Below are 16,736 nucleotides of genomic sequence, written 5' to 3'. Positions count from 1 at the left end.
ACCAGGTCATTCAGGTTTTCTTTTGTTTATCTTTTCTGAACAACAACTTTATTGGTTTCTCATGACAGCTTTATTGAGTTATAATTCGTATACCATAAATTTCACCCTTTTAAAGTATGCAAGTCAGTGGTTCCCAGACATGCAAGAGGTTGTGCACCCTCACCACTCTGTCATTTTCAGAACATCTTCATCAGTCCCACAAGAAGCCTCCTGCCCATTAGCTGTCACTGCCCCAGGTCCACCTCCCCCCGGCGCCAGGCCAGCCCTACCCTACTGTCCATCAGTGTGGATTTGCCTCTTTTGGATGTTCCACATAAACAGAATCAGAGAATATGTGGCCTTTTGTGCTGGATTCTCTCCTGCAGCTCAGTGTGTTCTCGGTTCATGTGGTAGCATGGAGCAGCACTTCATTCCTCTTTCTTTATTTCAATATTTACTTTTTAAACTTTGGTAAAGCCTGCCTAACAAAATTTACCATTTTAATCATTGTAAAACATGTAGGTCAGCACATTAAGTACTTTCACACTGTTGTGCAGCAGTCAGCACCAGGCATCTCTAGAATGTTTTAATCTTCCCAGATTGACACTTGTATCCATTAAGCATAACCACCTTGTTTCCCCCACTTCCCCCAACAGGGCCCTGGAAACTATCATTCCACTTTCTGTTTGACTGCTCGAGATACTTCATATAAGTGGAATATTTGTACTTTTGGAACTGAGCATAATGTCTTCAGGTTTCATCCATGTTGCAGCACGTGTCAGAATTTCCCTCCTTCTTAAGACTGAATGTTTCATTGTTTGTTATGCCACATTTTGTTGGTGGATGCTTAGGTTATTTACACCTTTTGGCTATTGTCAGTAATGCTGCTATGAACATCAGCATACAAATAACTGTTTGAGTTCCTGTCTTCTTGTCTTTTAATTATATTTGAGGAAGTTCGATACTGTTTTTCACAGTGGCTGCACCATTTCACATTCTCACCAACAGTACACAAGTGTTCTATTTCTTCACATCCTTACCAACACTTGTTCTGTTCTTTTGATAATAGCCATCCTAGTCGGTGTGAAGTGGTATCTCATTGTGGTTTTAGTTTGCATTTCTCTGATAGCTAATGATGTTGAGCATTTTTTTAAGAAGGCTCCACACCGAACACTTGAACTCATGACCCTGAGATCAAAGAGATCCATGTTCTACGGACCTACCAACTTACCAAGCCAATCGGGCACCCAGATGTTGAGTATCTTTTTATGTGCTCATTGGCTTTTTGTATATCTTCTTTGGAGAAATATTTGTTTAGATCCTTTGCCAATTTTCTATTTGCATTGTCTTTTGTTTTTGAGTTATACTTTATATATTCCAGATTCAGGTGCCCTATCAAATATGTGATTTGCAAATATTTTTTCTCATTTTATGGGTTGTCTTTTTACTTTCTTGTCTCTTGTAGCACAAAAGCTTTTAATTTTGATAAAATCCAATTTATCTTTTTTATCTTTGGTTGCTTATACCTTAGCTATCATATGTAAGAAACCATTGCTTAATTGAAAGCTATAAAGATTTGCTTCTATGTTTTCTTCTAAGTGTTTTATTTTATAGCTTTAGCTCTTAACATTTAGGTCTCTTGTCCATTTGAGGGTTTTTTGTTTTTTTTTTTCATTTGAGGTAATTTTTATATATGTTGTGAGGTAGGGATCTAATTCTATTCTTTTGCATGTGACTATTCAGTTCTCTCATAACCATTTGTTGAAAGATTATTCTTTCCCTCCATTGAATTGTCTTGGCATCCTTGTTGAAAATCAATAGACTGTAAATGTAAGAGTTTATTTCTGGACTATTAATTTTATTCCATCAATCTATTTCCATCAATCTATTTCTGCAAGTACCACTGTAAAAAAAAACTCAAGCAATACATAAAAGTACAAAGAATATGAAATACTATTTAAAATCTCACCACCTATAAATGGCCATAATTAATATTAAGTGAACTTCATTCCAGAAATTGCACTATATCTCTCTCTTTTGGTATATTATATGATATGTATACATGTACCTGTACATATATGTGTATACACATATATAGATATAAAGATATATGAAGAAGTAATTTTATATAAAAGTAGGATTACATTATATGCATTTAAAAAAAAAGATTTTATGTATTTATTTGAGGGGTGGGGGAGAGCCCACACAGTGGGGAGGGGCAGAGAGAGAACCAGACTGTCTGCCAAGCAGGGAGCCCGATGTGGGGATCAATCCCAGGATCCTGGGATCATGACCCAATCTGAAGGCAGACACTTAACCAACTGAGCCTCCAGGTACCCCTTGTATGTGCTTTTTAATGAAGTGTTTTAAATTTTATTTTGCTTAAATTTAATAATGGAAAAGAAACTAAAGTGAATGCAAAGAGCTTTCTTGAACTTCAGACAAACGAGAGATTATTTCATAAAAGATTCTAATATATTCAAGAAGGATGATTACAAAAAAATCTTTGAGGTTGAAATTATTTTTTCCTCTTTAGCTATTTTTTCATTTTTAGAAAACATCAATTTATTCACTTCTGTAAAAGCTGAGGGAATTAGCAATTATATACTTCTACTACCTTTCTCCCAATTCAAAATATATATCTATATTCATGAAAGCCTTATTTTGATTCCACTTTTTGTTGGCTGAATTTTATTACCAAATTTATGTTGAAGACTCACTGCTTCTATGATTTTTGAGTTCTTATGTGCTTGAGAATTTTTGTCTGTTGCCTTTATATTTGAATCACACACTGGGTATAATAGTCTCTGATCTCATTTCCATTTCCTCAGAACTTTGCAGCTATTGCTTGACTGCCTTCTGATTAATAATGCTATAGAAAATTTTTTAAAGATTTTATTTATTTATTTATTTGAGAGAGAAAGAGAGTAGGGGGAGAATCAGAGGGAGAGGGATAAGCTGACTCCATGCCAAGAGTGGCATGGGCTCAATCTCACAACCTTGAGATCATGACCCAAGCCAAAATCAAGAGTCAGACACTTAATCAACTCAGCCACTTGGGCATCCTGCTGTAGAAACTTTTTTTTAAAAGAGATTTATTTATTTGAGAGAGAGAGAGTGGGAAAAAGAGAGAGCATGAGTAGGGCAGTAGGAAGAGAAGACTCCTGGCGGAGTGAGGAGCCCCATGCAGGGCTAGATCCCAGAACTCTGGGATGATGACTGAGGTGAAGGCAGATGCTTAACCAACTGAGCCACCCAGGCACCCTGCTGTAGAAACTTTTGAAGTCAGCCTACTTTTTCCTCTTTATGCCACTCAGATGACAGAAGAATTCTTTCTTTATCTTTGACATTTAGTAATTGACTCAGAAAATATCTTGGTGTTATGAGTCTGCATCAGTTTTTTTTGTTTTTTTTTTTTTTTTTCCTGCAAAGGAGTGTGCACTTCCAGTCTTACCTACTGTTCTTCCTTCTTTCAGCAAAATTGTCTTACTTGTATGTTTGAACACATTCAGGATTTTCTCCCTTGCAGGGTTCTGGATTTTAAGATTACCAGTTATCCTTATGTTATATCATCTTTGTTCTCCATGCCTTTTGTCTTTTTGGCATGTGTTTATCTCAAGTGACATTATTTTTATTGTTAATATTGTTATAACATTATTGTTATAACTGCTAATTTTATTGTTAATTTTTCTCTGTATTCTTACTACTATTTCTGTGTTATTAATTTTCCTGTACTGATATTATTTTAGTCCTTAATTTATTTCCTTTGCTTTGAAATCTCTCCTTTCGTCTCATTTTGTTGTTCTGTCATCTTGTCTCTGAGCTTTCATTTTACTGTCTTTATGTTCTTATTATGATCTTTTGTTAATTTATTTTGTAGTGTAAAACATTCATAGAAAATTTTCTTCTGTTTCTTGGATTATGTTTTCTTCGAGATTGGAGTCTGTCTTTTATCCCATGTTTCTTAGTGCTGTCTCTCTATGTGGGTTTTTGTTACATTAATCTGAATAGTTGCCATACTTTCCTTCTTGGTTATTCTCAGCATGAGTAGCCCTGTCCTGACCTTTTATTTATTCTCATAAGTATTGGAACATTATTCTTGATTTCTTTCCCAACTTTTTGTAGACATGTTTTCTTTCATCTGAGCTATAATTTGAAGCTTGGATGTTATGCATGGAGGGGGTGGAGGGGAAGAGCTCCACTGGAGCTGCATACAGCTTTTGTTGTAAGAATTTAGCTCCACTAACTCTTAAAATTCTGTAAAATGTTCCCAGCCAAGATTCCTTCACCTAATTTGGGTGCAGCTTTTTCCCCACTGCAGCTATTTTCTCAATTAATATTGGTTCTCGAGTTCAACATGGAGCTCTAGAAGGTCTCCAGTTCATCAAAGAGCATCCTCTTTGGTTTTATTACCCAACTTTTGCTCATCTCTCTACAATAAACATTTCTAGTCTCTTCATGGTCACCAAAAAAAAAAAAAAAGAAGAAGAAGAAGAAGACGAAGAAAGGAGGAAAGATAAAGATATTCCTGTTTCTTTCCAAATGTGTGGGTATTTGTGAGAATTTGCAGGGTTTGGGCAATTCACCAGTCCCCCTACTGCTAAGCATGAGGTTGGGGGTGGTAGAGAGGGAGGGCTGAGACCTGTGTTGGAATCTTATGTTTCTTTCCTTAGTTGTCTTCTTTTGAAGTTTATGCCATGAAGCTGTCCTTCTTTACTTGTTTGGATGCTGCTGGTAACATTTCTGCGCACCCCCCCCCCCTTTTTTAGTGGATTGTATTTTTGTTTATTTTGCTTTGTGGTGATGAGGAAGGCTGTGATCCAGTTTCTTTTTTCAGAAGTCTTTCAATTTCTTCTTTTTCCAATTTGCTTCATAATCTTTTTCCTTTGTGAACACCCCGCCTGTCCAACATTTTGGTATTATCCCTGCCCTAGTCCCCACTGCAAGTTAGCAGTGACTTCTTCTTGGCCATTTCATGTCTCAGTCCTTATCCTGCCAACCCTGTCCTTGCTTAAGTTATATGGTTATTTTTTTTTGTCTCTCTTACTTCCACCTCCCCATGACCATGGTAATTATTCATAAAACATCTGAAAGAAATTGCTAAACCTGTGCAATTATCAGGCCATTGCCAGTTTATCTGGTAGAATCTATGTGTACCTGCTTTTTATTGAATATTTTTATCAGGACTAAAAAATAATTACCAAATTACCCATGTACCAAAAATCAGTATAGTTTTTTTTTTTAAATCATGCATAATGTAATGTTGTTAGATATTAATCAAAATAAGCTGTCTGGGACTGACCTGGCTAGCATATAGATTATTAAGAGAATAAGAAATGAAAAAATATTCTCAAGGAATGTATTTTTTGATTGGAGTGAGGCCTTGTAACAATTTCCAAGGATCCACATAAAATTGTATCCTAGCCCACAGTCAAAACAGCAGGAGGCCTTCTTTGTTTTTTTGTTTTTTGTTTTTTGTTTGTTTGCCTTTGATTTTAATCTTTTTCTGGCGTACTGTAGTGGTGACAAACTAGGATTCTGGCATTTGTTGCTAGCTAACTTTGTTCACAATTCTAGAATCAGACTTGAAGGAAGCTCTCCTTGTCCAGTTAGGATTTGTAATTTGCCTTTACAAAATTGCCAACATGCTGAAGGGAAGAGGGGAGACAGATGAAAGAATTGAAAAGATGTTGGTAAGGGAAGGAATAATCATCGGAGGTATTTTTCTTTTTATGTCCTCCTATTGTGGAAAGTGGGGAAAAGCTTCTATAATAAGTCCACTCTAAGGGTGTATTCCAGTTTACAAAAAGAACCAGGAAAACTAGCATGTCATGGTTAACGATTGGGTCTATGAAAGGAGTAAGAAGGGCCAATAGGGTTGGTTCCAATGATAGCTGGTGCAGCAATGGGCCAAGAATCTCTTTGGATTGCATGGAGTCTAGACAGAGCATCTGGCACTGTGGATGGGCATTCACATAGCCTGTGGGAATACAGGTGCCATGACTTAGAGGTGCTCGAGGTGCTGGGGTTTTGTGATCCATTGTGATCCTCTAGACCTGTTGTCCCTAGTATTGGTGGGGAGCCTCTAGCAAGCTGCTGTGTGACCTCCAGGTCTCAGCCCTAAGGCAGGAGAGACAGGTGGCCACCTACTAGGAGGTAGAACAAGGTTTCTTAAAAATAAAGCAAGATTCTTTGGGGACCTCCTGTACTTTTCCTATATTCACATGAAATCTGGAACATTGTACTTTGCAGTCCTATAAAGAAAGATCCAATTGTAATTGGAAAATGTAAAAGGGCAGAATTAAGGTTAACTCTGAATTTCCTGCTCCACCTGCAATTCAATTTCTCCCCCTTGTCATTGAGTTAGTGTCATTTCTCCTTCCCCATATAATTGAGCATAAATAACTGGACAAACATGGGATAAGCTGATATGGACTATAAGGAGGTAATGAAGCAAATTTAGTAAGAAATTATCATTATAGCACTCAAATTTTTAAGAAGCAAGAATACTGCCATAAGCCAGTAAAATATTTGCAAAGTAATCAATATATCAGATTGTGATAAATTAATTTATTATTTAACTTTTTTGTAAAATAATTGTTAAAATTATAAAAATAATGGCTTTAAGAACCTCGAATGAAAATAATTTAAAAATTATTATTAAAAATTATTAATAATTATTTTAAAATAATTCTTCACATTCTAGATAGTACTTATTTCCTTTTCTTTTCCATATAGCCACTGCAGGTGCTAGGATGTGAGACATTATTCTATTTGGAATTGTCCATTTCCATTTAGACTACACAATCCATGTTTTTAATATTAGTTTTGTTAATTGTATCTTTGTATCATTTATTGTAGGTGAAGCAGCAATAGACGTATAATGACTTGGAGAACAGAAGTTAGGAGAAATAAATCTTTCATTAGTGCTCATAGGAAGACTTTGCTGCTGGCAGAAATGGTCCTAGCCACCTGTACACACACAGAAAGGGACTGTGTCTGTGCTTAGTGCCATGGTGGAGAGAACACCACATCATACAAATTGTTTGCAGATTTCCATTCCTATCTAATTCCATCTGTTTATTTTATTTTATTTTTTTTTTAATTTTTATTTATTTGTGATAGTCACACAGAGAGAGAGAGAGAGAGAGAGGCAGAGACACAGGCAGTGGGAGAAGCAGGCTCCATGCACCGGGAGCCTGACGTGGGATTCGATCCCGGGTCTTCAGGATCGCGCCCTGGGCCAAAGGCAGGCGCCAAACCGCTGTGCCACCCAGGGATCCCCCTAATTCCATCTGTTTATAATATGAATGTCGGTGCTACTTCCATCTCATTGAGTCTTAAATGGAACTCATCAGAGCCCTGTGCTGACTCTGGATCTGCAGACTTGATTCTTGGGGGTGAGGAGAAGGGTGTGGTTTCTTTCTGAAGGAATTCTGGTGTGGTAGTGTCATAATTGGTCACCTGGGCTTACACACAGGCCCCTCTTTACAGGACCTGTTTTAGGGGTACCTGGGTGGCTCAGTGGTTGAGGGCCTGCCTTTGACTCAGGGCATGATCCCGGGGTCTTGGGATCGAGTCCTGCTTTGGGCTCCTTGTCTGGAGCCTGCTTCTCCCTCCACCTGTGTCTCTGCCTCTCTCACTGTCTCTCATGAATAAATAAATAAAATCTTTAAAAAAAAAGACCTGCTTTAAAAGATTATTTTTAGTTTATTAAAAGAAAAACTTGAAGTATAGATCTTATTTATTGTTCAATATCAAGTCCAAAAAGTTAAATATTCTTCTCTCTTTCATGTTCTGTATTTATTCAAAATGTATCTTATCAAACCCTTCAGATAACTTAGGGTTAACACTGGCCTTGGGTCACTCAGCAAATAAAAATGTACAATTCCTACTTACATTCAAATTTCAGATAAACAACAAATAATTTTTTAGTATATGCCCCCAATTTAACTGGGCGTCCTGTTTTTTATCTTACAAATCTGATTGAGACCAAATGAAGATTCTAGAATTAAATGGGCTGAAGAGATTGGTCACAAAACTTAAGGTGCAAATTAAATATAAATGTAATCTTGAACATTCATATGTGAATTTGCTTAGGCCTATGGTACTGTGGTTATGTTTTTAAAAGAGTCCTTATTTTTTAGAGATATTTACTGAAACATTGGCTGATGACATCATATAACATTTGGGATTCACATCTTAATAATATAGGAGGCAGGTGAGAGGTTAGGACAGATTGACTGTGGGTTGATGGGTACATGAAGGTTAATTATATTCTCCACTTTTGTTGGATAATTTCCATAGTACAGGGGGAAAAATAGGTATGTCTAAGTTATGCATTTAGGTTAAAAAAAAATCTATTATTGAAAGATCCTAAATGTGAAATGAAAGAAGATTGTATGGTGGCACTAGAAGCAGCTTCAGACTAAGGCAGGGACCCTTGAATCATTACAATTGTGACATCTTTATTCCTCCACTGGGATATTGTCTTGATTTTTGTCTTCATCTCTTTTTTTTTTTTTTCAGTTTTTGTTTTGTTTTGTTTGTTTTTTTGTTTTAAGTAATCTCTATACCCAGTGTGGGCCTCAAACTCACAACCTTGAAATCAAGGGTCCCTTGCTCTACTGACTGAGTCAGCCAGGCACCCCTGTCTTTATCTTTCCATAGAACAATGCAAGAATGTTGTAAGTTAGTTACTAGCCTCTTAGAGTTGAGAGTGTTGAGGTGTAACAGGATCTCTAAGGAAAGCTCAGGAGGAGGGAAACATGGTTAAGTAGAGAGGGGATTATGCTTTATTCTATCTATGGTCAGCCTTTTGAAAATAGTTAAACTTGAAATAAACTTTTGAGTTAGGTAAAAATAACAAACAGTACATTTTTCAATTTGCGGTTTTTACAAAACAAATCTCTTTAACTGATTGGCTTGAAGCCCTGGTAAATTAATAAATAGTGTATATAGTCTAATAAGTCAACACAGGCCTAGCTTTCCTAGCAGGTGATCTGTCAGCAGCTGGGAGCACTCGGGCCCTGGCATGATTCCGGACAGAGTTATTTATTGATGGACATCTTTAATGATTTGCTTTATTCTTATTCCAGGATTTCCTTCAAATGCTGTTGGAGAACATCCCAGAAGAAAAAAGGTGAGGACCAATTTAGGAATTAAGAGCCCAGTTTTACTTTTAATGTTAAAAATGACCCTGCCATTGTTTGGCTTGTTACAGTCTAGAAAGTTCCATCTTCATCCCTTAACAGAAGTAGGGACCTAACCCAGGCAGTAGGAGTCCCAAGACAATCAACCAGACTTAGAACTAGGCCCACATGGATGTTGGGAGCCAGAGCACGCAGTGTTAGGAGGGAAGGCCTAGGGTCAGAAACCCTGAAAGTAATATGAGAGACAAGCCAAGGACACTTCATGGCCTCAGCTGCTGTGAAAAAGAGTGGGGGAGAGGGAAGTTCTAAGTTCGGGTTCTCTAGTTAACATGCCTTAATATAAGGAAATGCTATTTAATTGAAGTTAAAAGTCTAGTGCAGTAATAAGAACATGGGATTTGAAGTCAGGCTCTCCTAAGTTCTCACCCTAGTGTGGCTCCTTCCTAGCTCTGAGATTTGGAGCAAGTTACTTCATCCAAATTTCAGGTTTTCACCCTTGGGGGTAATACAGGAGATAACCTCTGTGATAGGTGTACAATCGATGATTGTTACAGGTATAGGAATAGTTATCTTCTAGGCCTCAGGCCCTGTATATAAGGATCTACATACAGTAAATCACATAATCCTTATTACAGTACTCCACCACCACTGTCGTCATCATAGTGCTTATTGTAGGCCAGCACTTCCACATGCAGGCCCTCAGTTGGTCCTTCAGCCAGCACTGTTAGGTGCATTGCATGTCTGTCCCTACTTTATCAGTAAAAGCATTGAGGCATGTTCAGGAGAGAAGGGACCTACATCAGAGTTTAGACTGGTATTTGATCTTTGACCTTTTGTTTAATCTCCCCATCTTCCACCTTCTACTCCCAATTCTTGCTTCAAGAGAAGCGTTATTGTCAGCTGCTTGTTTTTTTAAATTCAATGTGAACACACACACATAAAGCAAGCCAGTGCATCATACAGAATGAGCATACCCATATTATTTGATAAATTTCTTTATCTCTACCTCTCTCTGTTCATGCTTTTTGATGCCGAAGGAAGTCTTACCTAGGGAGATTGCATGGAGCCTTAGTAATTGGCTAAGATAATTAGCTTTTCGAAAGGCTGCTTTGAAGGAAGTGTGGCTTGTTTTGGAAAGTCTGAAATGTTTCAGATTTACCATCCTTTCTTTTTACACACATGGATTTTCTTCTTGCAAGAATCGCATCAAATGTGGCCATTGTTCCTAAGGTCGGGACAGCAGTTTACCTGCAAGATACGTTTTTTTTCACCTTTTCTTCTGTACCTGCCCTGGAATAACTTTTTGAGTTTCCTGATAAAATGGAGCAGTTTCCTTAGAAACTAGTGCAAGAAAAAAAAGAAAAGACAATTACTAGAAATGATGTATTCCTATTACCAAAGTCTGTTACTATACATTCTTTTGGAAGAATTTCTTAGGGCACAAATACAGCAAATTTCACAGAAGCAACAAAGTGCATTTTTAGTTTGGGATGGCTTCTTTCTTTTCATCCTCTTCCTAATAAGGTTATGAAGTTCATGGGTGTGGCCCCAAGCCCTCTCGCTCCAGGGGACCTGGATCTTATCATTTTGAATATGTATCAAGGAACATGCTGTTGAGCCCATAAAGAGATTTTTGTTGCAATGGTGGCAGAGCAGAAACATCTCTGTTTAAGAGTGGTCACTGACCACCAATCTTCACACCCCACCCCGAGAGGACACCTTACTCAGTCAGGGTCATATTTAGGCCAGCAGGTTTAAGCTGCCTTTTAAAATTTCCCTTAAAAGTTAAGGTGATTTCCTTCCTGCAATGAACCTATTTCAGCAAGTATATCAGAATACTTTTTGAAATTCAAGCATCTTCTTTCCTGCTAACTAATCTCAGAATCTAATTCAGGTATTAAAACAGACCGTTTGGCCTTTTATCTATGCAGCATATTGTACCAATTTTATCTGGGTCTCCAAAGGTCCCACACCTACCCCTGGAGCCTCCAATCTGTGGCCTGATGCAAGCTGATCCTTGGGCACATCTGTCAGGCATGTGAGCCATTTTGAGCAGGGCAAGATTCTTCAGATACCAGCCAGTTAGTGTTCAGGGGCCAGTATCCTCTATGTCACACTGTTTTTGCATGGTTCTCCTGCTCTGATTAATTTAACTTACCCATTGAGCACCTCCTGTACCAGGCTTTAGGCTGGAGACTAGAGGACAGAAAGGAATAGGTTCCATCCCCCGCCTACAGGATGCTCCTAATCGACATAGAGATAAGCATGAAAACAGATTATGACACAGTGTGGGAAGTGCTTTTGGGAGTTTCAGAGTCCTTGGCACACCGGGAAAGGCCCAAGTGTCCTAGCTTTGAGCCTTCAGGTAAAGAAGTGCCATTAAAAGTTCTAAATAGGAAAGTGCCATCAGCAGATTGGGAAGATGCTCCAGGGGATGCTGTGGAAGGTATATGTGAGATGGGTGGACTAGAAGTCACAGAGAGAGAGAGAATGAGTGGGGCAGGGGCACAGAGACTCGGGACTCGATCCTGCAGCTCTGGGATCACGACCTGAGGTGAAGGCAGTTGCTTAGCCGACTGAGCCACCCAGGCGCCCCTCAAGACAGCTGTTCACTCAGGAGATCTAGAGGTGGAACCTGATCTCTCATTCTTGGCCACTCAGTGACACTCTGAAGTAGCACTGGAAGCAGAGCAGGCAGGGGAGTTTGTCTCAGGAATTAGTGGGGGGTGGAGAGAGCGGAAGGGAGAGCATTTGAAGGAGGAAGGGAGGAGTTGTGTTTTAGACATCTTCAATGTGAGGTTTCTGTGCAAATGTTGATGTTTTCTGAGACCAAGGGAAGAAAAAGCTAAAAATGCTTAGAAGGAAATCCAAGCAGATCCTGGGCACCAGCGAGTCCTCATATAAGAGTGAGTGCCCTGCCCACCTGATACTGTAACCATATCAACAGTGGCTCTTTTTTTTTTTTTTTTAAGATTCATTTATTTATTTGAGAGAGAGGGAGAGACCAGAGGAGAGAGGGAGAGAAAATCTTAAGCAGACTCCACGCTGAGCTTGGAGCCTGACGTGAGGCCCAACCTCACGACCTTGAGATCATGACCTGAGCCAAAACCTAGAGTCAGACACTTAACCAACTGTGCTCTTTCTTTGCTCATGTGTTATTATGTCTGCCTGTGCATGTTCATGTGTTTGGTTTCATTCACTGCCTTCCCTCCCCCATGGAGCTGGTGAATGCTCACTTATAGATGTGACCTCAGCCATCTTCATTATCTGCCCAAGCACAAACGACTCCTTTTGATTAGGTAACAAGTAACCATATGCACAGTTCTAAGGTGCACACTATTTGTATCCACATGTAGAGAGGGAACTTAAAAACCTAAATTATGAAAATCTACAAATCTGAAGAATATTGGTTGCATTGCAAAATGAGTGCTTTTCCATTTCAGACCCTGAGCACTGAGGGACCCAATGCTTGCATTCACCCAGTACCTGCACTTCCAAAGTCCATTCCATCTGTGGTTTAGTTCATGTGAAAGTTGTGAGGGGGGCTTTAGAAGGTTGTGAAAATTGTGCTTTCCTTCAGAGGTGCAGAGATGACATGATCATTAGAATCTCAAGGGCTGTGGTAGGAGCCGAGAGTGATGAAGACCTCTCTTCTGACTGGCAGCAAGTTGATAGGCACAAGTGGCAGATACAGCTGTTAGTCCCGCCATCCTCGTCCCTCTGCCCTCAGAAATCAACTGAACAAGCAATATAACAAGTGCAATACCATTTTCATACAAGCCTGAGCCTATTTCTATGCATGTTAACATCACGAAGAAAAGAGCCACTGCCTTTCAACTTTCTCAGCTTTAAACACAGCTTATTTCTCTCATCAGCATTATGCCCCAGTGTCCAACATATTCTCTCCCCTGCTGTGTTAACTATGTGTGACCACATTTATAGCTCAGAGGAACTGGAGACAGACGTCTGAGCCTCAAAGTTGCCTTACAGGATGTAGGAGTGCAGAGAGGGAACTCTCTAGCCAGAGGGTAAAACAACCTGCTGTTTCAGATACCCAGGAGGCTTGGGTAATGAGGCGGAGGTAACTCTCACTAGTACAAATATGGGGGCATGCAGTCGTGGGTCTGTGTACTTTTAGCTATCTGTATAAAATCAATTTCCATAGTGATCAGACATGCAGAAGAGTAATTTCCTGTAAGTCCTGGGTCCCAGCAAAGTGGAAATGCTTCTGCTTGTTGTTGTGATTATTTAAGCCACATGATCTCAGAGGGGAAACATTCACCATTGGCTTACACTCTCAGTGTCTTGATTTGAAAAAGTCAACTTTTGCTTTACCATGCCTACCTATCCAAGCCCAGACCTAAAAAATTCCCCTGTATTGTCATCTCAATAATTATGATTGAAACAGCAAAAAATACAGAATTGTTACTTTTTCCCTCCAAATATGCAGTTCATTTCTTCCTTGCAAATTAAGCATTATTGGGACACCTCACTGGCTCAGTTGGTAGAGCATGCGACTCTTGATCTTGGGGTTGTGAGTTCGAGCCCCATATTGGGTGTGGAGCCTACTTAAAAAAAATCAGCATTATCACACATTTCTCATAATTTCCTTGGGAAGTAAGGCCACCTATAGTACCTTAAAAATTTTTTTTAGCAGCTGGAGTTATTGCTTTCATCATCCTCTCATAGTTTAAAATCTCATTCCCTGTTAGCAATCCCTAAACAGGCATCAATGTGATTCAGCCTGCACTGTTACTGGGAGTCTAGAAACCTGGGTCTTTTCTTTAGCCCTTTGTCTGGCCTGACTTTGGCCAGTCTTCTTGTGCTGCAGTTTCTCCATCTGCTAGGAGCCACACAACAATTGACACCCACTTCACAAGGATATTATGAGGAATGAAGTGATAATGGTTATAAGATGCTTTGAACCTTTCCTAAGGAAAGTGATCTGAAAACACATGTTCTTTTCATTCACGGGAGAGTGCCTCTTGCTCCTGGATGCAGCTGAACCATGAACTCTCTTGCCCTCACACTTTTGCCCCTCCCAAGGGTCTCCCCATCTCTTTAGAACTGTAATCCAAGGGCAGACAAATAGGGAAACCACAGCAGGGGCCAGGCTGCCTCTAGTAGGAGAGACGTGAACAAGAAGGAGAAGACAGTGCTATTTGGAGCCAACATGGGCCTTCTTGTCCACAGGCCTGCCGGCACCAAAAAATCATGACCAATGCATCGTGATGCTTAAGTTCAGCGAAGAAATAAAAGTGGGGGCTTTGCAGCCAGGCAACCCAGACTTGGATCTCTGTGGCCTTGGATAAGTCCCTGACTTTCCAGAACCTGCATTTGCTCATCTCTGACATGGGGATAATAATACTGGTCTTGTGCAAATATCATGAAGCTTACATGAGATTTTTTCTCCGGTGCCTACACAGTAGGTATTCAACAAGCAGGAGCTACTACTTTTATGCCTTTGCTTGGTAGTGGGCACAGGGGTTTTTGTTTGCTTGTTTTTAGTGCCACTCTATAATAGCACCTGTGTGTGCAAAAACAAAATAATTGCAAAGCAAAATTTGCCTTACTACTTTTCAGTGGAATAACCACACAGTTGGCCAGGCAGCTGTTAAGGTCATAGACTGTGGCACAAATTGTTCACAGCCTCCACTTTGGTCTCCCTGCCTCCAACCTCTTTTCCTCAGTTACTCTTCCTCAAGTCCCTTTTGTTGATGCCGCTCTACAGACATGCTCAGAGCCTCCTCAGTTAAACCAGGGCTCAGCGGCAGAACTTCAGGGTTCTTACAGGATCCCTCACCTCGTTCTGTGTGCCAGCCCAGTTGAACATGGCTTTGGGCAAAGCTCCCTTTGCCATGCATGTACTTTGCATCTATTTTACTGGTCCTGCCCCATCACTGGGGACAGCACAGTCTTCCTCCATGACATAGTTCAATCTTTGCTTCCTTTAAGAAGGCTCCCCTAACACACCTCCTAGCTTCTAGCTGGGACCTTGGGGCAGCCAGGGCCTCTTGCACTAGCGTGGTGGCACTGCTGCTATTAGACAGTCATGCTTTGGGGGTTCCCATCTCAGCCCTGCACAGAACCTCGTGCCCTGTGAGCACCCACCAAACCAATGCCACAGGGAGAAGTGTCGCCCATTTTTCAGTTTTCTCTGGTGAAGACTTGGTCCTTGCTCAGTGATATTCCAGAGCCCAACCCCAGCCCCTCCCCATGCCACCTCTAAAACTATGTGTTTCAGCTAAAATTTGCTGAAGAAAATTTATGTCCCTGGCCTCTCCTCACTCCTCCATAGTGATGCACAGCAGCTGTTGGCCATCTTTTGTAAAATCACTCAAAAGGGGCCATGATGTCACTCCCAGACCTCTCTTCTTCCGGACATTGAACCCCACTCCATGTGGACCCGGTGCAACCACCCCTCCATCCTCACTACCACTCTTATCTAAATCATTCCTAAACCTCCATCTTCCTCCCAAGTTGTGCAAAGGTTAAGGATGCCCGTTTCTCTAGAATGCCACAGCACAACAAAGCACAGGTCAGAGTCAGCTCTTGCTTTGGCTCTCCTGCATTCGCTGTAAGGAAGGCGATGGCAGCACTTGACCCCAGGGCTCGATACCCGAGTGACTGAGTGACCATCTCTGGCTGTAAAGGAAGCAGATGGATGGGCGGCTTAGGAGAAGCTTCAGGGAAAGAAGAACTTAGAGAAGGCCGACATGCCTCTCAATCCAGACAATTTAGAGCACCAGCGGATCCCCCAAAGCTGATGAAACCCCAGGGCCAGACCCCCAGGAACCCAGCACCACCAAGTGAACTGCCCCACTAGGAGCCAGACAAGATGGGGGTGGTCTACATTTGTTCTGAACAAGAGCAGGCCTTCCACGGAGCATCTTCCCTTTAGTGGAAATTACACACTGTCTGCCCTCGCAGCCTTGCACATTTCATTAGAAGGTAAAACAATGTTGGGTTTCCTCAGACAGTTCTTTAAGAGGCCACTTCAGCCCTGCCTTCACCCCTGCCAGCACATCACTTGGGCCTGTGAAGGGCACTTCAAGCACTCTCAGTGCGGCCAACCAAACTCAAAAAATAACAGTGATCTGGATCTCAGGTGATTTGAGAGCCACCTTCTCTCTTCTGGTTGCCTGCCCACCCACCCCTGCCCCACGCGCTGCACACGCACACATGTTCCTCCTTATAATAGGAGCTTGGCCAGTCACACCTGGATTGATGCTGTGACACGAACCACGAAGTGGTGGGGCAAGGCTCGGGAACGGTGACACCTGGTAGACCTGCATACAAGGACGCCCAGAGATTCCACTGAGTCTGGGAACCTGGAGGAGCCCAGTGCGAGTATCCTTGGGAGGTCATCATTCTCCCCTTCTCTACTTCTGGCCACCCCCCTTCCCCTGCTGGTCATCCCACAGGTGGGCATCATCTTGAAATGCATCTGAGCCACTTACTCTGTGTAGTCCCTCTTGCCCCTGTTTTCTTTGAAAAGTTGCACCCTTCTGCAAGCTTTGCTTTTGCCCTGGCCCAGGAAGACTGAGGCATACCAGTGACTTGCTTCTCACCGGGGAAGAAAAGGTCACAAAAATATCAGTCAGC

At 40.9% G+C, this 16,736-nt stretch overlaps 1 protein-coding gene across 50 annotated transcripts in view; it reads left to right on the top strand.

The window, feature by feature from the left end:
• AOPEP (aminopeptidase O (putative)) overlaps positions 1-16,736 on the top strand; it is a 332,682-nt gene that overhangs the window by 215,965 nt on the left and 99,981 nt on the right. For all 50 annotated transcript variants that reach the window (XR_007413833.1, XR_007413800.1, XR_007413804.1 and 47 more), the window contains one exon: positions 9,078-9,121. Coding sequence is in view for 24 of the 50 variants with exons in the window: in XM_049115915.1 (XP_048971872.1) it covers positions 9,078-9,121 (44 nt within the window). In the remaining 26 variants the exon portion in view is untranslated. The remainder of the gene's footprint in view (positions 1-9,077; positions 9,122-16,736) is intronic.

Source organism: Canis lupus, chromosome 1 (genome assembly GCF_003254725.2).
Source record: "Canis lupus dingo isolate Sandy chromosome 1, ASM325472v2, whole genome shotgun sequence".
In the NCBI taxonomy this organism is placed as follows: domain Eukaryota; kingdom Metazoa; phylum Chordata; class Mammalia; order Carnivora; family Canidae; genus Canis; species Canis lupus.
This window is presented reverse-complemented; position numbering and strand designations above follow the sequence as displayed.